This window comes from Corvus moneduloides, chromosome Z, assembly GCF_009650955.1.
Source record: "Corvus moneduloides isolate bCorMon1 chromosome Z, bCorMon1.pri, whole genome shotgun sequence".
In the NCBI taxonomy this organism is placed as follows: Eukaryota; Metazoa; Chordata; class Aves; order Passeriformes; family Corvidae; genus Corvus; species Corvus moneduloides.
Window position 1 is genome coordinate 1,359,832 of NC_045511.1, and position 26,057 is coordinate 1,385,888.

Sequence of the window (26,057 nt, forward strand, 5' to 3'; positions counted from 1 at the left end):
TTGTAGGGAAAAGTCTTTTATGAGGGGCGGGGAGGACTTTGGTTCCCTTAAATAGAGTTAGTTTCCCTTCTAGAGGAACAAGGTGAAAGTTTCTTTTGTACAAGGAGGGAATTGTCCATCAGTTGATACCGATCAACTTCTCATACTTCCTTGAAGAACAGAAAGGCCCCACTGTCCTTGCCAGCTTTTCTCACTGCAGTGTTTGCTCCTGAAAATGGGCTCTGGTTTGCCAAGTTGCTCCATCCATCAGCATGTGCTGTTCTTCCACATCCTCCCAGTCTTTCCCTCTGGCCAACAGGGCTTGGAGCAACCTGGGATAGTGGAAGGTGTCCCTGCACATGGCACAGGGTGGAATGGGATGTGCTTTAAGGTCCCTTCCAACCCAAACCATCCTGGGATTCTGTGGTTCTGTGACTATACGAAGTTTATGGGCTGCTCCTTAGAGAGAGGTTCTAGGAAGGAGAATTCAATCCAGCCAATCCAGAACACACCATATCCTGCGTATAGCCTCTATCCTATATATATTCCCAGTGACGAAAGTCAGTGACCAGGGTCCTCTTAGGCATCTAAGTTAAGGAGAATCTGTTTTTTCATCAAATATTAATGTAAAATAAACTCAAAGTCACAAGCCATCTGCAGTATCTTTGGAATAAACCCAGCTTTTTCAGAAGGAAATATTCTCAGAGATGGTGGAGGGACTTCACAGAAGAATTGGGGGTTTAGAGGATCCAAATATCCCTGTTTATTTTTAGATTTCAAACAGATGGCAGTGCTGCACATTTGTACACTGTCTATTACATATAAAACTGATCACTGGTTTTGTGTAGATCTTAAGACTAAGGCAACATTTCCCATTAAACACACCATAAAACAGTAGGTAAAACTATAAAATACCAAGAAGTTCAGCTCTCCCTCCACTCAAATACAAGTTTTCAGGGGTAAAGGGACATGAAGTTGTTTCCCTTTCACAAACATCTCAAAGACTGAGTCACAGTACTGTGATAGCATTAAGCCTCTACTGAAACAAACTCAAAATTCCAGTTCAAGCACTACCATGGTGGTGTAACACATACTCCAGTGTGCAAATCCTGTGTATCAAACTGCTGAGTTTGACTGTGCAAGGATGCCATCGTTGACACCAGAAGTAATTGCACTGGGTTTTAATTGGATGAGAACAAGCTTTATAGACAGGTTAAACATTGACCTTTCTTCCATGGGATAATTTTTTTCAGCTTGTTATCAGCGAAGCTAATGTGATTATGTGCAAGAAAGCTAAGTTCTTGGCAGTGTATGTATGTGTGTTCCAGAGCTTCAAAGCTTCATCAACAGCTTTTTCCTGTGACTCCTTTGAGGGCAATGAGCTTGAAGCAATCACTGATCCACAGCCAGTGTTTTACGTCCCATTTTCCTCCACCCAGGCAGGTCTGGAGCCTGGCATCAGCAGGATGTGCTGCATGAGGTCTCTGTGACAGTCCTGACCTGGGAGCTGTGGGTTCACACAGCTGCATCACCTGCGGGCACAGAGAACCCGTTCTTGTCATTAACTCCATTTCATAGAGTCACAGAAGGGTTTGGATTGGGAGGGACCTTAAAGCTCATCCAGTCTGACCCTGTGCCATGGGCAGGGACACCTTCCACTATTCCAGGCTGCTCCAAGCCCTGTTTAACCTGGCCTTGGACACTGCCAGGGATCCAGGGGCAGCCACAGCTGCTCTGGGCACCCTGTGCCAGGGCCTGCCCACCCTCACAGACAGCAATTCCTTCCCAAGATCCCATCCAGCCCTGCCCTCTGGCACTGGGAAGCCATTCCCTGTGTCCTGTCCCTCCATGCCTTGGCCCCAGTCCCTCTGCAGCTCTCCTGGAGCCCCTTTAGGCTCTGCCAGGGGCTCTGAGCTCTCCCTGGAGCCTTCTCTTGTGCAGCTGAACACCCCCAGCTGTCCCAGCCTGGCTCCATAGGATAAGACTCATTAACCTAAACCCTTTCCATTCCTGTGCCAGCCTGTCCCCACTGATGTCCCAGCACCGGCACCCGGGGCTGCACTCTGTGGGCTCGTGACCTTGTGGCTCCCTTCCAACTCAGGATATTTTATGATTCTATGATTAAAGAACACCCCTTCTTGAGAAACTTTTAGTTATTTCACACTCTGCCACACAGGCGGTCAGGCATTGGCACGGGCTGCCCAGAAAGGCAGCGGACTCGCCGTCCCCGGAGGTGCTCAGGAGGCGCCGGGCTGTGGCGCGGGGTGCCGCGGTGTGGTGGGTGAGGAGTTGCAGCGGCAGTGCTGGGTGCACAAGGGCGCTGGATGATCTGGAGGGTCTCTTCCAGCCGTGACGATCCCGCGGCCCCGGGACGCCCCTCAGCGCCCCCGCCGCCATGATGCCACTTCCGTCCCGCGCGCGGGCCCGCAGCAACGGGCGGCGCCTCCGTCCGCCATGGCGGCGCGGCCCCTGCCCCTGCCCCGGCCCCGGCCCCGGCCCCAACCCCAGCCGCAGCCCCCTTACTGTTCTCATACCCTTAGACGCCGGGAGGTCACTGGTATCGCGCCGCGCGAGTTGGCGCTGGTGAGGGGCCGCGCCGGGGCTGCTCCGCTCCGGGGAGCTGCGGGGACGTGGGGGCCGGAGCCCCAGAGCGGGGCCGGTGGGGCGGGGCCCTCTGGGAGCAGCCGGGAGGGGTCCCGGGGCGCCCGCTGCTGTGTGAGGGGTCCCGGGGCGCCCGGTACTGTGTGAGGGGACCCGGGGCGCCCGGTACTGTGTGAGGGGACCCGGGGCGCCCGCTGCTGTGTGAGGGGTCCCGGGGCGCCCGGTACTGTGTGAGGGGACCCGGGGCGCCCGGTACTGTGTGAGGGGTCCCGGGGTGCCCGGTACTGTATGAGGGGTCCCGGGGTGCCCGCTGCTGTGTGAGGGGTCCCGGGGTGCCCGGTACTGTATGAGGGGTCCCGGGGTGCCCGCTGCTGTGTGAGGGGTCCCGGGGTGCCCGGTACTGTGTGAGGGGTCCCGGGGTGCCCGTAACTGTGTGAGGGGTCCCGGGGTGCCCGCTGCTGTGTGAGGGGTCCCGGGGCGCCCGGTACTGTATGAGGGGTCCCGGGGTGCCCGTAACTGTGTGAGGGGTCCCGGGGCGCCCGTAACTGTGTGAGGGGTCCCGGGGCGCCCGGTGCTGTGTGAGGGGTCCCGCGGTGCCCGGTACTGTGTGAGGGGTCCCGGGGTGCCCGGTACTGTGTGAGGGGTCCCGGGGTGCCCGTAACTGTGTGAGGGGACCCGGGGTGCCCGCTGCTGTGTGAGGGGTCCCGGGGTGCCCGTAACTGTGTGAGGGGTCCCGGGGTGCCCGGTACTGTGTGAGGGGACCCGGGGCGCCCGGTACTGTGTGAGGGGTCCCGGGGTGGCCGCTGCTGTGTGAGGGGTCCCGGGGTGGCCGTAACTGTGTGAGGGGTCCCGGGGTGCCCGTAACTGTGTGAGGGGTCCCGCGGTGCCCGGTACTGTGTGAGGGGTCCCGGGGTGCCCGTAACTGTGTGAGGGGTCCCGGGGCGCCCGGTGCTGTGTGAGGGGTCCCGGGGCGCCCGGTACTGTGTGAGGGGTCCCGCGGTGCCCGGTACTGTGTGAGGGGTCCCGGGGTGCCCGGTACTGTGTGAGGGGTCCCGGGGTGCCCGGTACTGTGTGAGGGGACCCGGGGTGCCCGCTGCTGTGTGAGGGGTCCCGGGGTGCCCGTAGCTGTGTGAGGGGTCCCGGGGTGCCCGGTACTGTGTGAGGGGTCCCGGGGTGCCCGGTACTGTGTGAGGGGACCCGGGGTGCCCGCTGCTGTGTGAGGGGTCCCGGGGTGCCCGTAACTGTGTGAGGGGTCCCCGGGCGCCCGGTACTGTGTGAGGGGACCCGGGGTGCCCGCTGCTGTGTGAGGGGTCCCGGGGTGCCCGTAACTGTGTGAGGGGTCCCCGGGCGCCCGCTGCTGTGTTTGAAAGTCCCGAGGAGCCTGGTGCTGTGTGGGCTGGGAGTGTAGGCAGGGCTTGTCTAATTTAGGAGGAATTTCTTCACAGAATGGACGTTCAGGCCTTGGCACGGGCTGCCCAGGGAGGTGTTGGAGCCCCCATCCCTGGACGTGTCCAAGGAAGGACTGGACATGGCATTTAGTGCTCTGGGCTGGGTGACAAGGTGGGGATCGGGCACAGCTTGCACTTGATGATCTTGGAGCTCTTTTCCAGCCTCAGTGATTCTGTGATTACCCCCTAATTACCCTGAACTCATAATTTGGTGTTAGGTACTTACATGATCATGAATTCAACTGAGAAGCACTGAGATTAACAGTTTGTGTTTTCACCCATGAGTGGTTTGGGTTGGACGGGACCTTAAAGCTCATCCAGTGCCACCCCCTGCCATGGGCAGGGACACCTTCCACTGTCCCTGGGTGCTCCATGGCCTGTCCAGCCTGGTCTTGGACACTGCCAGGGATCCAGGGGCAGCCACAGCTGCTCTGGGCACCCTGTGCCAGGGCCTCCCCACCCTTACAATGAATAATTTCTTCTTATATCTAGCCTAAAGTTTCCCTCTTTCACTTTGTACCCATTCCTCCTTGTCCTGTCACTTCAGTTCCTGATAAATAGCCCCTCTCTGAATTCACTGTAGGCCCTTGCAGATCCTGGAATGGTGCTGTGAGGTCTCCACGCTTTCTCCGTTTCCCTTCTCTTGTAGATAGCCAAGCCCTCCAAGAGAGACATCGTCGAGGAGGCGATTTTGGCGGAGAGGGTGCGGGAGGAGGAGCACTGTGAACAAGAACGTGCCCTGCGGGTGTTCCGCCACTACCGCAATGTCTGCGACTGGCAGAAGGGCGGCGAGGACAAATGGATGCACCGCGCTGCCGAGAGGAAGGTCCGGGCAACTGTGCAGCAGTACCTGGAGGAGATCGATGTGAGAAGAGAGAGGTAGCAAACAAGTAGCCGGTGCAGCGCCCCTGCTGTTTTCAGCTTCACTGTGTGCTCAGGGGGCAGGGCACTAGTGATACGTGTTCAGACAGAGTGCAGCGGAGGTGGCGTTTGGAGCCTCCTGTCTGCCGCATGGAAGGATAAAAGTAGTAGTATAGCACTTTCATTGCTTGGTTTTTAAAGGGAATGAAGAGTACCTTGATATAATCATAAAGTCGCGGAATGGTTTGGGTTGGAGGGGACCTTAAAGCTCATCTCATTCCAAGTCCCCCGGCAGGGACACCTCCCACCTGACCAGGTTGCTCAAAGCCCTGTCCAGCCTGGCCTGAAATGTTTCCAGGGATGGGGCACAGAATCGTAGCATCCCAGTGTGGTTTGGGTTGGAAGGGATCATCTAGTACCACCCACCCTGCTGTGGACATCTGCAGCTTCTTTGGGTAGCAAAGTGTCAGAAATTCTCTCAGTTCAACTGAGGGTTCTCAGTTTAACTGGGGGTTTTGTTGTAAACTCATCAAGCTGATGTTTAGGTCCTACAAGTAACACTTTTCAGCATGGTCAGCTGAAAAAATAAAAAATTTTCGGAAGTCTTTCAAAAATATTAGAGGTGAAGCACATTGCTGCCATGCGAAGAGCAGAATTGTGCTGCATTGATGTTTGGAAAAAATCGTGTGGTTTAATTTCTGAGTTATTCTTTCATGTCAAGTGACTTTGGAGCTGTGAAGGTTGTCAGTTTGGTGTCCTGGTCTGATGTGCCTTCAGGGGAATTGTACATGGATTCCACAGAACCACTGGGGTTATAAGGAACCTCCTGAGATGATCTGGTCCAACCCTGGAGTCACCTGGAGCGGGTTGTCCAGGAGTGCGTGTCCACTTGGGTTTTGCTTGTCTCCACACACAGAGACTGAATCACCTCTGTGGGCAACCTGTCCAGTATTGGACCACACTCACAATAAACAGAAAAAAAAAGGTGTTTTCTACTGTTCATTTGGAATTTCACATGGTTTAATTTGTGGCCACTGCCCTTTGCCCTGCCACTGGGCGCTACTGAGGAGAAAGTGTCTGTCTTTTCTGCACTGCCTCCCTTCAGGTGTTTATGTACATTGGTAAGATCCCTCTGCACCTTCTCTTCTCCAGGCTGGACAGTCCCAGCTCTCTCAGGAGAGAAGGAACTTCAGGGGAGATTCTCCCTTTGGGAGAGATGCTTCAGTCCCTTAGTGTCCTTCCACTGGGCTCCCTCCAGTAAGGTTGTGTCCTTCTGGTGCTGCAGAGCCCGGACCCGGACCCAGCACTGGGGGTGGGGTCTCAGTAGTGCTGAGAGGCGAAGAATGCCCTCCCTGGACCTGCTCGCAGTGCTCCTCCTCCCGCAGCCCAGGGTGCCAGTGGCTTTCTTTGCCACAAGGGTGCATTGCTGGCTTGTGCTCCGCTTGTCTGCCGGGACCCCCAGCTCCCTTTCTGCTGAGACACTGCGGTATTTGGGCTGAAATTGGCGACTTCTGGATTCTGTAGCCCCTTGTAGGTTTCTCATTGCTGGGATTAACAGGGAGATAAATGATGGTGTGTTTAAAAATTGCCAATTTGACATAATTTTCTCATCAAAGATAATTCAGGATGAAGTGTTTTGTGGAGTGATGCTAAAATAGCAAAAGGTCGTTTTGAGAGAAGATACAATTATAGATGCATAGAGAAGGGAGGGATATCAGGGAAAGGTTCTTCCCCCAGAGGGTGCTGGGCACTGCCCAGGCTCCCCAGGGAATGGGCACGGCCCCGAGGCTGCCAGAGCTGCAGGAGCGTTCGGACAGCACTGCCAGGGATGCCCAGGCTGGGATTTTGGGGTGTGCGTGCAGGGCCAGGGGCTGGGCTGGATGATCCTGGTGGGTCCCTTCCAGCTCAGGAGATTCTGTGGGTCTATGCTGAGGGATAACAGTAGTACAAAATTGAATTTTGTCAGCTGGTGACAAATGTAGTCTGAGAATTAGAAGAATCTGATGAATGGGGGACTGAAGTTGTAAAGCAGCTTTGAAAGTGGGTTTGTAAGATCAGGAGTTTAAACCGTGCCTGGACAGAATCACTCATGTTGTGCTGTAAGATTCCCTCGATGGACACAACAGGAGTGATCCCCAAGTTAAAATTTGATGTTCCCATCTTTCGCATTTACAAGAAGTGTTGAAAGGAGCCCAGTACCCATTTTGTGTTAATAACAAATACACTAAAACTTTATCCTTCAGCAGAAGGATTGATTTAGCTTTTATTCAAATGTTTTCATTACAGGCTTCGTAACTTTCTGGAGGCAGAGGAAAGTAGGCACTTTGCTGAAGTGAAAGCACTTGATCAAGAAAAGGCACAGGACAAGGAAGCAAAAATGAAGGAACAAGCAAAATTACTGAAAGAGAAGAGGGAGCAAGAAAGACTACAAGTGGTGGCTGAAAAACGAGAGCAACAGTTCAGGTATTGCCATAAAAATATCTTACAAAAGAGAATTTGCCCAAAGTAAATATAGAGGGACAATTTGAAAAGAAGGTGGCAGTAATAAACTGACGAAGGAAAGATGAATGTGACTGAAACAGTGAGACAGAAAAAATCAAAGCAGTTAATTCTTGCAAGTGTAGTGTGTCCTCCTTGTCCCATGTGAGCATCCCTGTGCTTCCACTTGCCAAGTCAGCCCTTTTTGTAAGTCCTGTTCCAGCTTTGTACTGTTGGAGTGAACAGGGTGCATGGAAGGTTAATTTGGCCTGAATCATGCTTACTAAGCTAATATGTCAAAGATCCCTGAAATGTTAAGATTATCCAAAAAGACAGTGTTTTTATTTATTGCATACTTTTCAAGAGTAGCAGCTGCAGCTAAGGTTTTAATGCAGCCTGAAGTTTTGTGCCAAATATTCCTGACTGAAAGCAGTAACTTGCAGGTGCTTATTAGGACCTGGGGCCTTGGCATGAAATCTGCCTTGTCCCATTCTTGGAAATCTGGTTTTCTGAGGGAGAGATGAAAGAAATAATAATGTTATTTAATTGTAATAATTTGGAGTGTCTTTCCCAGTCTCCCAAGGTACTGTGAAATCTATACCACCTGCTTCTCACTTGTGCATAAACTCTAATTAACTAATTCCACAGGTAAATGTTTGTTTAAATGTGGGGGTTATTGTCTTAGACAGGTGTCAGAAGTGCATACACTGCCTAACTTCACATGGTGGCTTGAAAATGTGGCCCTTGCTTTTTGCAGCTTCGGATTTGTTCTCTGTCTATCACACAAAGTGGTTGAAGCTCACTTTTAAAGTGGTTTGGAGGGGATGCTGTTGGAGTGCCTTTTATTTTGTACTTGTATCTTGTTTTACACACTGTTGCTGTTGGGGCAGTCATGACACACACGGACAGTGCCTCTTTCAAGGGGCAAAAAGCTGTTTATTAAACAAAGCAGCCTCTTTTATACACCTTTTGTATGTTGTCATTCGTGTTACAGGTTCATTGGCTGCTAAACTACTTGGCTATTACTGACTACAACATACTACCATTGGCTACCGACAGCATGAGCATTCAAGCATTCAGAAGAATAACGGGTGCTGTTAATATGTTGCTGTTTCCTCCTGCTGTTTAACTTTCTTGCTTCTATTAGATACTACATTCTCATGGGTAAAAACTAATTGTTTTTCTTCTCACAGACTTTTCTCACAGTCCTTCTCTAGCCAAAGTAACAGGCCTGAGCCGTAATTTTACAAAGGCAGCAAGGCCTTCATTTTATAAAGTTTTACTTAAATGCCACAACACACCGAGGAGATGTTATGTAGACACCTAAAGGTAGGTGTCTAAGTGTTGGTATCTTTATATTCACTGGGAATCTGCATTCCTGTTCTATTTAAAACTTCACTGAAATCAGGACAGTTACAAGAACCTAAAGTCAGCCTCAAACAGGTTTATCCTGTCCCGTCAGTTGAACTGCACCCCAGCCTCCACTGACTTTAATTAGGTTCCCATCGATCAGAGTGGGAATTTAGCACATATGTAGATTCCTGTTTAGATGTCTAATTTTAGACAGTTTAATTGCAAAATGAATCACACCACTGAACTGCATCATCTGGTGACACATACTTGAACTTTCATGCTGTAGTTGCCTGTCTTAATGTCTCAGGTCCTTTGTTTTCCCAGTGTACCCCTGCTGATCTATGGTTCACTCAGTCTCATGGGATTATTTCATCTTATTATTATCCTTTTACCTTTCCCACTCTGCTCTGGGATCTAAGCAATATTCATACCACACAGCATCCCATTAAAAAGTGTTGCTGAAGCTTTACTGCTGGCGTTCTGATGGCTGCAGGTTTTCAGCGGATTTGGAGGCAGTGAAAGCATCTCTCTTCACAGCTGTTGTGAGTGGCAGTCTTGCGGTATCTTTGCAAATACAGCTTCTGTTTGACTGTCCTGATGTAATGGGAATACATTCCATGGTTAGTTCCTCTAGCTGTGTCCCTTTCTACTTTTAAATTAAGGTTCCTATAAAAGAACGAACTCTGATAAACACCAGCTGACAACAGTTCACCTTGTCTGTCTTCATGGATATGTTTAGTTATATTCTAAAATCTTTTGTTCTATGTCCTTTTCCAGTGAGAAAGGAAGCCTCTGCTGTGGTGGTTGATTCTGATTAGATTGATAGCTTTTGATATCTCAATTTGCATGTATTTGTATTGTTTAAGTAGCCCCAGGTCTGTTTTTCTCTGTCTGTTAGATGTTACTCTTCCTCCTAAACCATCTTGGTCCAGGCAGAGATCTGGGAGCAGGATTTGCTGCTCAGGAGACCAACACTTACCGAAAATCCACAATCCGGAGTCTGTAATTGTGTCACAGCCTGTCCTCTCGGGCAATGGGCTCCAATCCTCCTGGACTGCACCCCCCCAGCTGTAAAAGCTTTTTAACACTCACCCCAATACATTTATTTATAAACTATATAGATATGTAACAATATACTCTGCTGGTATATTGTGTACGTGATAAAACACATGCACAAAAAGAAATTTAAAAGGGTGAGGTAAAGATGAAATAAATGCTATTTTTTACTTTTTAATGTTATTTATTAATGGTACAAAACATATTCTCTTCCTGCATGCCCCCCTTTGGAAATTATTACCACAGGGCACTCCCAGGAGCCCTGGCAAGTCAGTCCAGTAGCAGGTGGATATACATATAATTTTCTGTTTCTCTTTGCCTATGGATTTACAACTATTTTGAATGTCCTTCTGAAACCTGATACAGACTTGTTTGTATTTCCTTTAACTCCAAGCAAGGTGCCCCATTCTTTTGCAGGTATGGATTCTCAAACCTTGAGGTATAGGAGCTCCTACACTGTCATACGTTATTCCAGAGCACTAAAAGGTAGCATTTGTAGCAGCTCTGTGGGCTGGTTGCCATGGCCTGAAGGTACAGGTGTAACAGCTCCTCAGTAGTAATGTTAACCAGGAGGAGTCCTTTGTCACTAGGTGACAGAGGGGACAAGGCTTGGACCGCTGGAGTCCTGCTGGAATTCATTTCCAGGGAGGGCTACCCCTTATCTGAGAAGATACTCAGCCAGTGCTCGCCTGAGGGCATGTTCATCACTGGTAACTTTAAAGAAAACTGCAATGTCTTAACATTTGCATAAAACACATATCACATCCTCTTTCTTGTGGTAACATCAGAAGCATCCCTGTGGGGAATGTTGTTATCCCAGCAGCTTCGTGCTGCAGCCATCAAATGAATAAATAACTGGGGAGGTTCTGTCTTTGGGAAGTAGTTGCATCCAGGCACAGTTTTAATGTTAAGAAGCTTAGGATAGCAAAGTGAGGAAGAAAACCCACCATCTGGGGGAGCAGATGTTTATAGGTTGGTGTAAAAGCTGCTTTGAGGGAATTATTTTGATGAAATTAAGCAATTACAGGGTTATTTTATATTAAAATTCTAACAATGCTGAACATAATTAACTTCTACTCCCCCCTGGGAATTCAATATATATCAGATTAGTTTGTAGTCACAGAAAAGAATAACTAGTTCTTTATTCCTTCAATGCTGAGAGAACTTTGAACCCATTGGGTTAAGGTAATACAGTTATTGCTAATGGTGTAAGATTTCGAATCTTAATAATGGCATGTTTCGCTCACAACATTTGAGAAATATGTTTTTCATGAATACTAGTTAGTGCTGTGTTCTTTAATCACCACTAACTGCCGCCCAGGAGATGAAAGATAGATTCCAGTGGTAAAACATAAGAGGACCATCAATGACATAGTACATTTGTTGACCTACTGGGAGGCAGGGGCACTGCTTGGAATGTGCTGTGGCTCATGGCATGCACATCCCTGTGCTGCTTTCTGCTTTTAATGTTGGGTTAAACAGTGGTCAGAAGGTTCCTGTCTCATCCAAGAGGTAAAACAACCATCCCTTTTCACCATCCTGCACTGGCACTGAATTACAGCATCTTATCATGGAATGATTTGGGTTGGAAGGGACCTTAAAAGTCATCTTCATCATGGGCAGGGACACCTTCCACTGTCCCAGGCTGCTCCAAGCCCCGTCCAGCCTGGCCTTGGACACTGCCAGGGATCCAGGGGCAGCCACAGCTGCTCTGGGCACCCTGGGCCAGGGCCTGCCCACCCTCACAGACAGCAATTCCTTCCCAAGATCCCATCCAGCCCTGCCCTCTGGCACTGGGAAGCCATTCCCTGTGTCCTGTCCCTCCATGCCTTGGCCCCAGTCCCTCTGCAGCTCTCCTGGAGCCCCTTTAGGCCCTGCCAGGGGCTCTGAGCTCTCCCTGGAGCCTTCTCTTGTGCAGCTGAACACCCCCAGCTGTCCCAGGCTGGCTGCAGAGCAGAGGGGCTCCAGCCCTGGAGCATCTCGGTGGCCCCCTCTGGACTGGCTGCAGCAGCTCCAGGTCCTTGTGCTGTTGTTCCCCAGGGCTGGGGCAGCTCTGCAGGTGGGGTCTCCCCTGAGCGGGGCAGAGGGGCAGAATCCCCCTGCCCTGCTGCCCACGCTGGGGATCAGCCCAGGGCACGGGGGGTTCAGGGCTGGAGCAGGTTCAGCACATACCAAGCAAAATGGAAATGTTTTCACAGCAGTGCTGTCCCTTTCATTGTTGGTGTATAGTGCCCTTCATCTTTCAGCAAAGGCTCCATAGCACTGGGTGCTTTAGCCCAGAGCATGAAGGGAGAGATGCTTTCTTCCCCAGTGAAATGTGAGGCAGCAAGGGTTGAATGCCAACAGGGAGAAAATGTGGTGAGACCTCTGCTCTGAAAATTAAATAACTACCCTGATAAGGAGATTGGTAACATCATTGAGGTAGCTGCCTGATGAATATTTAATATTTTTGCTACACAGGATAGTCAGCTAAAGCTTGTGTAATGTCACAGTATTACACATGGTGCAGGTAACTACTGCTGCCATGAAGTTGTTCATGATTCAGGCTATGATGTCTTCTGATGTCTGCTGTGAATTCTTAAATAGCTTTGCAATAATCTGTAGAAGATGGTTTCATTCAGCATGATATTGTGAGGTATCTTTTCACTTCAGAGCATTCACATGTGTCTGTCACACATCCTCAGAGCTTATAGATCCTTCACACTTGCAGGTCTTCACCTTCATCTGCCAGTTTCACATTCTGACTTTATGAAAATCTATATCCTGTTTATAGAACAGAATTAAAATGCTTGCGGAGTGTTCAAATTAAATAATGTTTGATGGCATGTGTTGATCTCAATACTGCTTTGTTTGCAAAAATAAAAGCAGAATCTGCAATTAGTTCAGTGTTCTTCAACTGAAGATAAATTATCTCTTTATGTGCAACTCAGTTGCAGAGAGCAAATGAAAATTGAAATTTGCATTACCTGTTTGACTTTCTGCCTTCTCCAGGCTTTTATTGCAACTTGTCTGAATTATCCCATAGAACTTCACTTAAAAAAATTAATAATTTCTAGTGGTTCCTGCTCAACCGTGTAACCCACATTTCCATGCTCACAGTATTTTCTGAATATAAATGAGCTTTCAGGTGACTTACAAACCTATTCTAAGTCTTCATTTGAATACAGACCAACCTATGTTTGAATAAGTGTAGTCTGCATGTGTTTTATGTGTTAATAAAAGGTATATATACACACACCACCCCCCTGCATGTTCCAGCTACATGGAGAGTGAGTACACATTGTGTTTATAATGTGTGGATATATTTTGTGTTCATTTACACTCACAGAATATCCCAAGTTGGGAGGGACCCACCAGGATCATCCATTCCAGCCCCTAGCCCTGCACAGACACCCCAACAGTCCCACCCTGGGCATCCCTGGCAGCGCTGTCCGAACGCTCCTGGAGCTCTGGCAGCCTCGGGGCCGTGCCCATTCCCTGGGGAGCCTGGGCAGTGCCCAGCACCCTCTGGGGGAAGAGCCTTTCCCTGATCTCCAACCTAAACCTCCCTGGCACAGCTCCAGCCATTGCCTGGGTCCTGTCCCTGTCATGGAGAGCAGAGGTCTCTGCTGCCTCTTCGCTTCCCCTTGTGAGGAAGTTGATTTAGACATTTTAAAATTAATATCAAAACCTGCATCAAATCAGGCTCTCTGTGGTTCCTTAGGCCTCACAAGGAATCAGTGTCAGACCAGGGGTATAACTTGGCATCCTGAGTTGCTGTCTGTTGAGCAGTGATGAGCTGGGAGCCTCCATTCACCACACACTTCCGGACCTGCTTATTGTTTTGAGACTTTTTTTTAAAAACTTTTATGTTGCCTTCCAGAAACCGATGTGAAGAATATCGCATACACTGTAAAAAAAGGGGTGAGAAGGAGCTGAGTGACTGCCAGCTGGCCCAGCATACTCTGAAGGAGATGCTGAAAAAGGAAGAGAAGATGCAGGAGCAGAAGTTGGAAGAGATTTGTGAGAAGGAACTGTTGGCTAAGGATCAGGAAGCAGAGCTGAAGGCACAGGAAGTGGCAGCGCGGATCCGGGAAATGCTGGATGTGCGCGATGCCCAGGTGGCCGTGCACGACGCTCGCAGAGAGGAGGAGAAGCAGCTGATCAAAAAGGAGGCTGAATGGCTGGTAATTTCCGTAGCATTCTGCATTCAGGCTTGTGCAGAAGGCCCTTTTGATGACAGGCTTACTAGACATTTAGACTAATCCATACCTTATTTGTATCTTCACTGATTCCATTAGTATCTGAGCCTGTCCTGTTAAGTTAAGCCTCTTTTCCAGAGCTGTGGCAAAGGCCTTCCCATTTACAGAGGGAAATACATCTTTTGAAACTTGGCACTCTAAAGGGTTTTGGCACTCAGAGTCTCTCAGAGCTGTTGTGGGAAGTGGTAACATTTTTAAGCTTTTGCCAGACATCTTTGTCACTTTCTGATTTCCAGTTTCCTTCAGGATAGCAGGGGAGTCTTGTTTCCCAGCTGAAATATTTATTTTACATATTTTTTTAAACAAATTAGTAAGCAGCACCTAAGCTCTCTCACCTAATAGACCTGATTGCTGTTGAGCTCACATCACAGGAGGCATTTGGCTACTTTGGCCCAGCTGTTTGGCCACTACCCACTTTTTTCATCATCTCTTTCCATCTATCTTGCTGTAGTTTTGCTGGCTTTAGTGGTGCTTGCTAGTTCAGTATTCTGTGTTGACTTTGAATTATGGGAGGCCATTTAGCTCAGACTCAGTCTTCATTTTGCAGCTATTTGCATGTAGAGGCTGAATGATCACACAGGATACTCTGTTAGACACTGGAAGCTGATGCTGGTGTCATATATACTTCCCTATTTTATAAAAATGAAGACAATAATGGATCTAAAGCTCTGAAGATGCTGGCTGTGAAATCGTGGAGTCCTTATTCCAAGCTAGACTGTAATGTTTTGCTTATTTAAAAACATGCAGAATAGAATTATTTTCTTTTAACAACTTCTAAGGCACTGCCAAACCTCCCAGGCAAAGAATGCTGTTCCTTAACTGGCCTTTTCAGAAAAACACTATTAGAATAGAAGACTCTGTATCTTCCCCTGGACAGCTGCCTGGGGCTGTGTCAAGGAGACACATTTCTGGTGAAGTGGTTGAGTCTCTGAAAAAAAAGATTTCTTTGAAGGAGAGTTTCTGTATGGAAAATGGGATGTAATCCTTCCTCAGCAGAAGAGGAATGTGGCAGATGGCCTTGTTAGAAGTTTTTTGTTGCAGACTGGTAACCCCTAATGACCAGGAGTTTCATCTGGGTGAATGGACAGCTAAGTGTCCCTGTGCATAAAGGTTTCTCCTGGTTGTTGCAGTGAAAATAGAATATTTAGTGAAGGAAAACTTGCACCTTTGGCATGATAGACCGTAGGTGTGCACCAGGGTACCTCAGAAATGGATGACAAAGCAGAGACAGCAATTTTAGCATTAGCTATGTTACCTATATTAGCTGCCTTCCTCCTTTGTCTTATTTTTCTCTTAAAGAGCTGTGATTTCTGGGAAAGTGATTGACTTCATTTTATCCTGACTGTAATTTCATGAGTTTCTGCCACAGCACTTTGGTCTTGGCTTGCAGAGGGGCGGTTGGTAACCATTTCTTTGTACATTTGCAACGTTATGTTACCCCAAGGAATAAACTTTCACTGATCCCATCCTTGGCTGCTCTCATAAAGCTTCACTGATGTCAGAATTCAGCCAAGGACATGGGCCAACTTGCACAGCAGACTGCTAACTATTTCTGCTTTATTTCCACCTTTACTGTTCAAAGCCTTTTGGGTTACTAATTCTATTCCTCAAATTATATATATATATTGAGTTTCAAAGCTGTTTTACCAGCTTCTGAAAGTGAATTTGACAGTTCAGGCAGATATAAAGTCAGCCTTGGCTCTGAAATACTGCAAGAATCTGTGGGTGCTTTATGTCCAGCATAAAAAGGGATGTTCCTTAGGGAGTGCAGCTTCTGCTTCCACACGGGGAAGATTCGACATGCTGTTTATGACAAACCTGCTGATGCATTTTAGAAGACTCATTCACATTACAAAAGAGACATTTAATTTAAAAACAGGTTAACAAAAAACTGTGTGCCTTTGAGACAGCTGAAGCATGATTTCTGAGATGATATAATGCCAGCGATGGTCATGTGCCATGTTATGACTATGTTTCAGTGCAGCTGTGCTTGTACACTTACTCAGCTGCAAGATGTCCAGAAATTAGACTCATAAATTACTTATTGATGCTACTTTTGTATTTTTTGGGGGCTAAATAATCTTGAATATACACATACCTATTGAGGCATCTCAAATATGTGTTTCCAATTTGTCATTGTTTCTTTTTTAAGAACTCGGTTTCACTGTACATTTTTCCAATATAAAGTAGAATATAAAGTTCTTTCCAATATGAAGTGGAATATTTGAAACCGTGGAAATTCAGTAACTGCTCATCAGGATACAAGGATCCAATCACTGACTTGGTGCAGCCTTGTGTCCAGTAGAGATGCAGTGCTCAGAACACCCAGTGTAGGCACAGGAAAGATAATATCTACGGAAACCGCAGGAATACGTGGCTCTGTTATTTGTTAGTGCTTATGGCTGTGTAGGGAGGCTTGGATATAGATCACACGTGCTGCAATGATACTGACTTCCCTAAAGAGATGACTCTGTCTATCTGCCTGAAACATTTGGAAAACATCAGGCACAATACAGTTTTTGTATTGAAGTGCGTATGATAATTACAGATGAAAATCCTGAATTCTAAGGAATGATACACTAACATGTTCAGGCTTTAACAGGTCTAGTGAATGACACTAATTCTGTGTTGTCAGCAAGGCTTTACTCCTCAGCGTTTCAATAAACTAACTCTAGCCACCACTTAGGTTGAAGTTGTGCAGTGATTTTACAAGCTAGCTACTTTTATCCTTGTAGGAAGAAGAGCTGCACCAGTTTAGGAAAGAAAATGAAGAGCTTGAAAGGAAGAAGCAACATCAGCAGAAGGAATGCAGGGAGATATGGCTCAAAGCAGCACGGGACAAGAAGAATCGTCTTGATGCAGAAAAGCAAACTGAACTTGCCGCAGAGAAGAAAATCTTGGAAGAAGATTTTCAGGACCCCGACAGGGAATATGAGAAAATAAAAAAAAAAAAAGTAAGGTGTTTAATTGTGAAACTGTGGGGTGATACCTCATCTAGACTAGTTCTGTGGCCCTGTGAACTGCACAGTGTAACAGAGAACAGACACAAGCCCTTTTCTCTAGACGAGATAATTCTTTTGTTGAACAGCCTGTTGCCTCTCCTCCTGCCAGTGCTCTGCACCTCTGCAGAAGCCCACTAGCTGTTAAAACCACAGCACTTTAAAGCCTGCTTTGCAATCGGCAAGGCTACCAGGCTGGATAAATGAAGTGGGGGCTGTCAGCAAATCCTGGCATTTTGTCCCTCCATGCTAATTTCGTTGTGTATAAATCACCTGAGCTTTATCATCCTTACGCAGCATGGACATAATAGAGGCCGGAAAACTATTTTTTGTTTCATGGACCTGATGTAGTAAGTATTTGTAACTGCAGAAGAAAGGAAATATTTAACTTACTGTAATTAATTAGTACTAAAAAGCTTTTAAATATTTAATAACTATATATAGATAGATGCAAACTTTCATGTTGTATTTCTTGAAGATGCCATGAATCAATGAATATGTCTGTCATTTTCTGAAGTTAAAACAAGTAGATTGCCCAATTCCAGCGTGCAAATGAGTCTCAGGATCTTTAGGACACAGCAGAGAGCTGCATCCGTTGCTCTGCTTGAGGTGTTTAGAAGCTCATGTAGGTTAGGAAAGTTGTATCAACTCAGTGTTAGACTTTGCTGCAGAATTAGAGGAGGTGATATTTATTGTATTTATTGGATCCCAAGGCTTCTAATGCAGGTGATAGTGGAGTAGCTTGGTCAGCTATGGAAAATCTCTAAAACGGGTGTGTTGTAGGCAGCTGAGCTGCTATGGGGAAAGGGATCACTCTATTTATTCTGTTCACGTGCTGTCGTCTGGCTAGGTAGAGGACTCAGAGCAGTTCTTTCCCATGGCAGGTTTTGGAATCGAGCTCTGGGCTCCTAGCTCTCACACTGGCTGGGAACCACCACTTCTCTTCAGGTTTTGAAAGGCTTTTTAAACTAATTTACTCAGATATGCAAATGTCTGTGTGTTTGCAGCAAGTGCTGTTAAAGGAGCAACTTACATACCTGGAACATATGGCTGAACAGCTGAGGAAGGAGAAGGAGCGAGAAAGAGAAGATGAGAAGCTCTTCAAGGAAGAGAGGGATCAGGTTTGGGCCGAGAAGGTTGAGAAAATGAAACTAGAGAGGGAGGCTCGATTTCAGCTGCTGAGAGATGTCGTGAAGACAAGAGAGCTGCAGATGGAGGAGAAGTGTAAGTGGTTGAACACGTGTCTGGGCAGGGGCAGTACAGCACCCTGCTGCTGGGAACAGCATCTGGCCCAGCACACACAGGCTGTGTGATAGAGTGGACAACAATGTGATCCTCCCTGAACCTGTTCCCAAAATTCACTCCTACGCTAATTTCCTATTGCCATCACCAGAGCAAAGCCTAGAAAAGTATTGCATGGGCAAATGGTCATTATTATTAACTATATTATTATGAAGTTCTAAATGTGAAAACTTTCCAGTTCTGAGTGGATGAAAAACAAGTAAGCTGAGAATACACTTGCTGTTGTTTGTGTGGTTTTTCAGAATAGCTTTATTCTTTATTTAGGCTACTTAGCCCAAATGCAGTCTCACTGTCCCTTCAAGCTTAGCAGTGCTGTTACCTTCTAAAAGTATTTTTGGTATTGTTTTCCAGTGCAGAAAAAAGCAGAGAGGCAAATAGAGATTGCTGAAGAGAAGAATGCAGTGGCTAAAGCAGTCAGAGAATTCGAACATGAAGAAGAAGAAAAACGTAAAAGGTATTTTTCTTCTATGTCATTAGTTCATTTCTTTGCAGATCAATCTTTTAAACTTGTGAGCAAGCTGTTTCTTTTTTTCTGATAACTCTGACTGGGTGGACTTCCTTCTATTTAGAGAGGCTTTACCACCATGCACCTTATCAGTTCCAAACTGCTCAGTAGCAGACCTGTAATACTGCAGTTGGTATTAAGTCATTAATTCTGACTTCGGACAATAGTGGTACATATCCTTGTGTTGGTCTTTTTGGGTCATCATGGGACTTACATCAACCATATTTACTGAACACATCCCCTCATACTCTGAGCTGTTGTTATGCGTGGCAGAGGTTTGGGGAGGAGGGTTAATGAAAGGTTTGTTTGTTCCTGCCCCAGGAGAACTAGTGTGTCCGGGCTTATTGCTAAACTCCACCCACAGACATCCCTTGAACAATCCTGTGTCAGCCACCAAAACACCAGGCTGCAGCACATAACCCGGCTGCATGGGGCTCTCCGTGCCTCACAGCGCCTCTGGATCAGCAGATCCTTACATGCAGTAGCTGGAATGTTCCTCTGGGTGTCATGCAAAGCCTTGGGCAAAGTGCCTTATCTCACTTACTACTCTTTTGTACTCCTGCCCTTTCTCCACTCTTGTCCGGGGGATACAAGTAGCTCCTTCCCGAGCCGGTATCTGTTGTGTTCTCTGAGGGCTTTATTGGGAACAATCTCCTGGCTGTGGCAGAAATGTCATTCTTGTGAAGGGAACACGCTGGGCTCCAGCTGGGATATGCTCCACTTAGCAGAGATGGCACTCAGCAGTGTCAGGACGGGTTTGTGGCTCAGCTCCGTTGAGTTAGTGCACAGGTCCTGACTACTTTGTTGGCATTTAAGTGTCTGTGTGACTCCTGCTCCAGAAGGGCCTGAACACCTAAGACTTCCTCTGCTTCTCCAGAGTAAAAGCAGTACACATCTCCTGAGGCGGAATGGAAGGTTGATTCCTTCTGACAGCCACTTCCAGGAATATCAGTGCAGCAGGGACTTCTCAGGAGGGTGCGGATGGGTGTCACTAGCAGCACTGAGCCCGAGCCAGGGACGGACTGAGTCCAGCACTGTTATCCTCTGTCCTCTCACTGTTGCTGTGAGGAGCAGAAAAGGCACGCTGATTACAGGGAGTTGTTCTTTCTGGTCAAGCACCAGTTTTACAGTCTGCTTTATAGGATACAACAGAATGCAGTTAATTCTCTGAAGAACATAAGGTTAGCACATAGCATTTGGTTAATAGTGGCAGTTATTCTCAACAGCTAAAAGGAGCTTTGAATGGTTCTTTAGTCTAAGCTCGAATGCTAACAGATTACATAATAATAATAATTACCCACACCACTTAAATAACCTATTCATTTGGCATTTCCAGAAAAATACAGAAGGCCAAAGAATACCGAGACCAGCTCACAACTCAAATTGCCTATCAGCAGTGGCTCCACAAAGTTGAGGAAGATGAGAGGAAGAAAGAACATGAATCAAATATGGAAGCAGAGAGAGAGTACCAAGAAAGGGTACAGTTCATTCTGTCAATGCCCAACGAGTCCATAGTAAAGCCCCCCACTACGAAGAAAGCACTGATGCCTGACTCTTGAGGGCATCACTCACTATGATATTTTAGCTCACTCAGTTGCCTTTAGAAACATTTTCTTAGGATGCTTACACCTGACTTGAGTTGGAAGATCTGTCTCCACTGTGATACTCAAAACATTTAATTGGAAATTACAAGAAACATAGTATTTTAAATTTTATTTTTCCCCCATGGATTTTTTTTTGACAAATCTGATCCAATCCAAAGTGCTTGACATTCTAATTCAAGAATGCTGTCTGCCCTCTGCAATATGATAGTGAATTATTATGACATAAATAATGCACAGGCATTCATTAAAATCTGCACAAAGAAAATTTGCAGAAAACTTTAAGCAAACCTTTATTAAAATGCCTTTCAAACAAAATCCTTTTCTTTGTATTTATATAAAAAGTATAAAACTCTGAATGTATTTTACTGTGGGATGGACATTAAAAAGCTGATACTCTTTTGCACAGATTCTGGTAGCTGTTGAAATGATCTGTGGAATACTGGAGTCCCAAGTCTGTGAGTCCTCTGCTTGGACAGAATTAAGTGTGCCAGGGCTGCTGTTAGACCTGTCTTGTAAAAAGGTTTATTCTCTATAATTTTCACGGCACCTCTGCCTCTCTGGGCTTCCTTGGATTGTTACCTCTGCCACACTGTGAACACATGGAACAGGGGCGCTGAGCACCACCACCATTTTGAGACAGCAACACAGAAGCTGGCTGATGTCCCCAGGAAGGTGTTGGAGGATTTTGGCAGTGCGGAGCACGGACACCTTGCTGGCCTCTCCGTGCCCATGCCAGTGGCCAGAGTGCCCCTAAAGCAGGAGGAGCAGTGGGTGACACAGGAAGCATGGGTGGGAGCAACCCAGCTGCTCCCCATGGTGCTGCCCTTGACCAGCTCCTTGCTATGTATTTCCTTGGTTTTTCCTCTGTCCTTTTCAGAGGAGGGAAGTGAAGAATCCATGTAAAACCTCTTACCCTTTCTTGCTCACAGACTTCGTGGCATTTGGAAATGTTTTATATACTTTTTTCCATTTTTCCATATGAGTCTTTGCTGCTGCTTATCTGCAGTTGTTTCTCTCTCTTTCAGCTTTTCTGCTTCCCATCTTTCCTCCAGCTCCTGCTTTTTCACCCTTTTCTTCTGAAACTTCCATCTCTCACTAACCACTTCCTCTACCATTTTTGTCCTCCTGCCTTCCTTTTCAGCGTGTGGCTCCCTGTTGGCTAAACCGGGCTGTGTTTTTGTTGTGTGAGGACACGAATGGATGCACAGAGGAGCTGATAAATAGCTGGGATCAGAGCTCAGGAGCCCCAGATTCCAGACATCTTGGAACAAATTAGGAATGAACAGCCTGCAAAGTTGTCTCATCTCGGTTTAAAGCAGACACCAAGTTGACAAACGTTTTTTTTTCCTGTGGAGAAAAAAGCCAGGTGGAGATGTACTAATCTGAAACAGTATCAGTGGTCTTTCAGCAACCCAGCTAATTCTGGGTGTAAATGGTGGAAGAACCTGGCCCTGCTGAGGGGAAAAGGAGTGTGGTGGGATTTTATCATTGCTTACAGACAAAACTTCCTGAGTCAGCAGATGGAAGAGAGACAAGTCCACTGGAACTGTTACCATCCCGACAGGGGACCAGACAGACCAGAGCAGTGCCTCTCATAGCTTGTTCCTTGGATTTCATGGATCCAAACAGGGTTTGTCCTATGGATACTGAGGAAGGAAGCTGCCAAGAAGGTGAAACATCGGGCTGGGAGAGGTAGGTTGATTCAGGCTGTCGAGCCTTTACATGGTGCTTTTCAGCAGCCATCTCCAGAGCGACACAGAGGACATACACTGCTCCTCCTGTTTTGCAGGTGGGAAAGGCTATCTCAGATAACGGAAACAGTTTCATCAGTCCAGAGAGCTGAGGTAGTCATAGTTTTGTGCTCTCACCTCTGAGTCAAATTGGCAGAATGATTAAGAGATTAATTTCCTGGTCTGCCGCAGACTCCTGGAGTAGCCCGTGCAAGCAATGTAGATTTTCCTTTACTATTGTGACCTCTCTGAAAAATGAAGATAATAGCACATTCAGAATGCCAGGATTAATTAAAGCATGTTATTAAAGGCTGTGACATTTGTTGGGTACACCCGATAGGAGAGATAAAAAAAATACCACATTGGTGAGCTTTGTGAATTTGAGTCATCCAGAACCATAATAAATCTCCTTCTTTAATAAAATAATAACTCAGAAGAGGTGGTCAGAGCTATCAAATATTTATAGAGTGTCTGAGCTCCTGCTCATGGAGGCAAATTTCCTCTGCAGTGAACATGAGGTCTGCACAAGATTAAAAGATCAGACTGGAAGAAGTTTGCCTTCAGCAGGAGTGAATTCCCATGGGATAATGGGCAACTAAACTCTTCTGAGGGAGAACTGCTGGTGGACAAACGTCTTGCTGGGGCTGAACCCTTTGCTGCCAAGAGCTATGTAGGCTTCAGGTTGGTCCAGAAGAACTGGTGAGGCTGGGTGGGTCAGAATGTCCCTGAGAGGCACCTTCTTGCTGCCCCTCACAGTCAGATGAGCGATGAAGTGAGAATGATTTTCTCTGTCGAGACTGAAGTTTCCTTTATCCTGCTGATTTCCATCTTCTTCCAGCTCCTTGGATGTCCTTGCAGTAAACTGGGCAAATAGGGCACCAAGCAGAACGTGCTTCAAAGCGTGGTCGAGCATTTGTCTGCCTCGGGCCAGCGCTCACGTTACACTTCTTACAGGTCACCAGGCAGCAACGAGCCAAACGGATCTGGAATTGTGGCTTGCAGGTGCCGGGAACCTCCGGAGTGTTAGTTGCTGCTCCTGAGTGTGGCATTTCCTGCCCCGGTGAGCAATCCTGCAGGCAAACCATCTATTAAACCCCGAGTACAGGGACACCGCTGGTGAGGAAAGCAGCCTGGCCCAGGGCAGGGTGAGCTTGCCCTGCACCAGGGCTCTGAGCCACGCAGAGACAGAGCCACTGGCATTTAGAAACCTGGCAGTTACAGCCTCTTCACTTAGACACGTACCAGAGCTTTGCAAAATATTCTTCCCTGTGTTTTTTAATTAAATTTTTCACCTTGACAGAGGAAGAGCAGAGGTGTGGAGTGTGTGGGTGACTTGCCTTGTGGCAGGGCTGGGAATGCCAGTCCCTGATCACATCATCCCAGACTCACTCCAGGGTTTGAATCCTCAGCATCTCCCAAGGCTTTAAGACTTTCCTACATCCACCCATCTGCTCACAAGGGCTTTTATACTGACCCCAGGGCTTTCTGTGGTGATGTTTTTGGCCACATACAAGATGATGATTTCTGGAGTGGTCCCCTGTGCCCTGTGCTGGCTTGGAGTGGTGCCCTGTGACGTGGTGCCCTGTGACATGGTGCCCCTGCTGTCTGGGGCTGGGCTCCAGAGATTTGGACAGAATCAATTCTATTTGCAGGGATGTTAATTATTCATTGCTTTAACACCTGGAATAATTTATCATTACTTTAACCCAGGTAGCAATATGTGCTGCAGAAACAGCCAGAAACATGCCCAGGGTACAGTGACATTGCCAGTGCCACAGATTGCCCAGATGTAGCACGTGGTGACTTTTGCTTGGCCCAGGAGGAATGAAATCCAGATTCGAGGTCTTTGGGACATCTTTGCATGCAAAAATTCAGGACCTGGGTTTGTACTTAGCAACAGCCAGCTGTGTTCTGATGACATTTAGAGTGGTCAGAATTGATGCTCCTCACTGGCCTGTGCCATCACCTGTCCATCCATCCAGCTGTTCCTGAGTGTCCATTACAACACAGGGACCAGGCCAGGGCCTTAAAACTAACTCCAACCCATCCTGTACTTGCAAAGAATCCACTGTCTCTGCTTAAAGGGGAAGAAACTCTGGTATTTAGTTCATTTTTACCTCAAGATACCTTCCATGTGAATGCAAGAGGGGATACCATAAACTGCTATTTAAGAGCCCGTGCTTGTTAAATTTGATCAACACGAGTTTTGATTCCCAAATGGAAAGAAGCTTCTATCTCCTGGAGGAGACAATTTCAAGCAACTCAGCAGTTAGGATGTACTTCAGGGATTCTGTATGTATTTTGGGGTTTTTAGTTTCTGAGTTTAATTAAAGTTTTAGATTAATGGAGAATCACATGTGACACCAGCTGGTATTTCATGGGAATGGCTGTGCTTTGCCTCTGGGCTATCACTGCTACCCTGGCTTCTCTGAAAGCTTTACTTCTAATTGCACCAGTGCTCCACGTTTTGTTTCTGCAGTTGATTTAATGAAATGAGAGGAGCAAGTTTTGTTTGCCTGACAAAGCTCTCTTGGAGGCTTTGCAGAGATTACGCTGTCAAATTTTCCCAGGGTAATTTTGAGACACGGTGCAGTTTTTTTCTCCCCTTCCTTCCTCCTTCCCAGACTTCCCCCAGAGCCACCTGCAATTTTTTTGGATTCATCAAGGGTATCAGAGCCAGAAAAGAGAGTTATCTGCAATGCCGGCTGTCCTTTCACCAAGTCAGCACTGCTTCCTGCCAGGCTCTGGGGTGAAAAAGGGAAAATATGACAAAGGGGAGAGTTTTATCCCCCAGGGGACAAGAAGCAGAGCGTGGGATGCCACCAGTGATCACTTTGAGGAAAGGCTGTGCGTGCCCTGTGAGTGGCACAGCCTGAAACCACGGGAGGAGGGATCCCAGTGACAGAGTAAACAGCTGTGACAGAGAACAGGATCCGCTGAGTGTGGTTTCTGCCTGCTCAGTTAATATGCAAAATACCTTGAATTATAAAGAATAGCAGTAGCGGTTAATTAGGACTACTTTGCATTTCATTGTCCTTCTCAGGCTCTAAAAGTGCCGTATAAGCATGAATTGCAGAACACGGTGCTCCCGTGGAATGGAGGGAAGCAGCATGGCCACAGATTGACAGGCTGGGATCAGTTTGGGGCTGTTGCTGTGGAAGTCGCGATTCGTGCCATCGATGTGGGAGTGACACACAAGCAGTGCCCAGGAGCAGAGGTGTTGGTGGGACCCCAGACTCACCTGCAGGCAGGAGAAGACAGAGAAAAACCTATCCCTGGCACATTTCCTGAGTGGATTTCCAGTGGGTTCATGAGCGCAGTGCTCCTGTCCCGGAACAGGGGTGTCACGGCAAAGGACACCCCAGTAATGCCGTCCCCCACACCCCAAAGTGTGGGTGAACCCCAGAGGCGCGTGGGGGATGGAAAACCCGAAAACCACCAAGGCGCACCTGCTTGGGGCTTAATTACTCTTCTTCTGTGAGGAAGGAAGACGGATAAAAGGTAAAAAAATCCCCAAACGCAGCACCAACCTACGCTGCCGGGGGACCCTGCCCGGTGGGCGCCGGAGCCGGGCGGGATGCTGAGGACTGCCGGGGAAGCGGCCGGGAAGAAAAAATATTTATTAAAAAGAGCTTTTTTCTTTTTTTTTTTTTTTTTTAAAAAAAAAAGAAATAAAAAAAGCCGAGGCGAAAGGAACGGAAGAGAGCCGAGCCGAGCCGCCCCATACCTGAGCGGGGCGCGGCGGAGGCGGAGCGGTGCTGCCTCCTCCTCCTCCTCCTCCTTCTCCTCCTCCTCCTCCTCCTCCTACTTGCTGCTGCTGCTGCTGCCGCTCCCTTCCCGTGCCCGCGCCCGGCCAGCCGCAGCGGGTGTAAAGGTCGGAGTGTCGGAGTGTCCGTGTGT

The 26,057-nt window shown here is 47.5% G+C and overlaps 1 protein-coding gene and 2 long non-coding RNA genes across 3 annotated transcripts; 1 reads left to right on the forward strand and 2 right to left on the reverse strand.

The window, feature by feature from the left end:
- On the reverse strand, positions 1 to 2,641 carry LOC116437529. Its single transcript, XR_004237347.1, has 2 exons — positions 2,514 to 2,641; positions 1 to 1,511 (listed from the first exon to the last, which is right to left on the reverse strand). It is a non-coding gene; the product is annotated as an uncharacterized LOC116437529 (long non-coding RNA).
- CFAP53 (cilia and flagella associated protein 53) lies at positions 2,281 to 20,742 on the forward strand. Its single transcript, XM_032095236.1, is given in 9 exon segments — positions 2,281 to 2,416; positions 2,419 to 2,562; positions 4,678 to 4,907; positions 7,176 to 7,352; positions 13,639 to 13,942; positions 16,753 to 16,971; positions 18,024 to 18,240; positions 18,670 to 18,772; positions 20,160 to 20,742. Coding segments are annotated over 9 exon segments (1,659 nt in total). The 5' UTR covers positions 2,281 to 2,374; the 3' UTR covers positions 20,383 to 20,742.
- On the reverse strand, positions 20,546 to 25,926 carry LOC116437530. Its single transcript, XR_004237348.1, has 2 exons — positions 25,885 to 25,926; positions 20,546 to 23,227 (listed from the first exon to the last, which is right to left on the reverse strand). It is a non-coding gene; the product is annotated as an uncharacterized LOC116437530 (long non-coding RNA).
- Between the last annotated feature and the right edge of the window lie 131 nt (positions 25,927 to 26,057).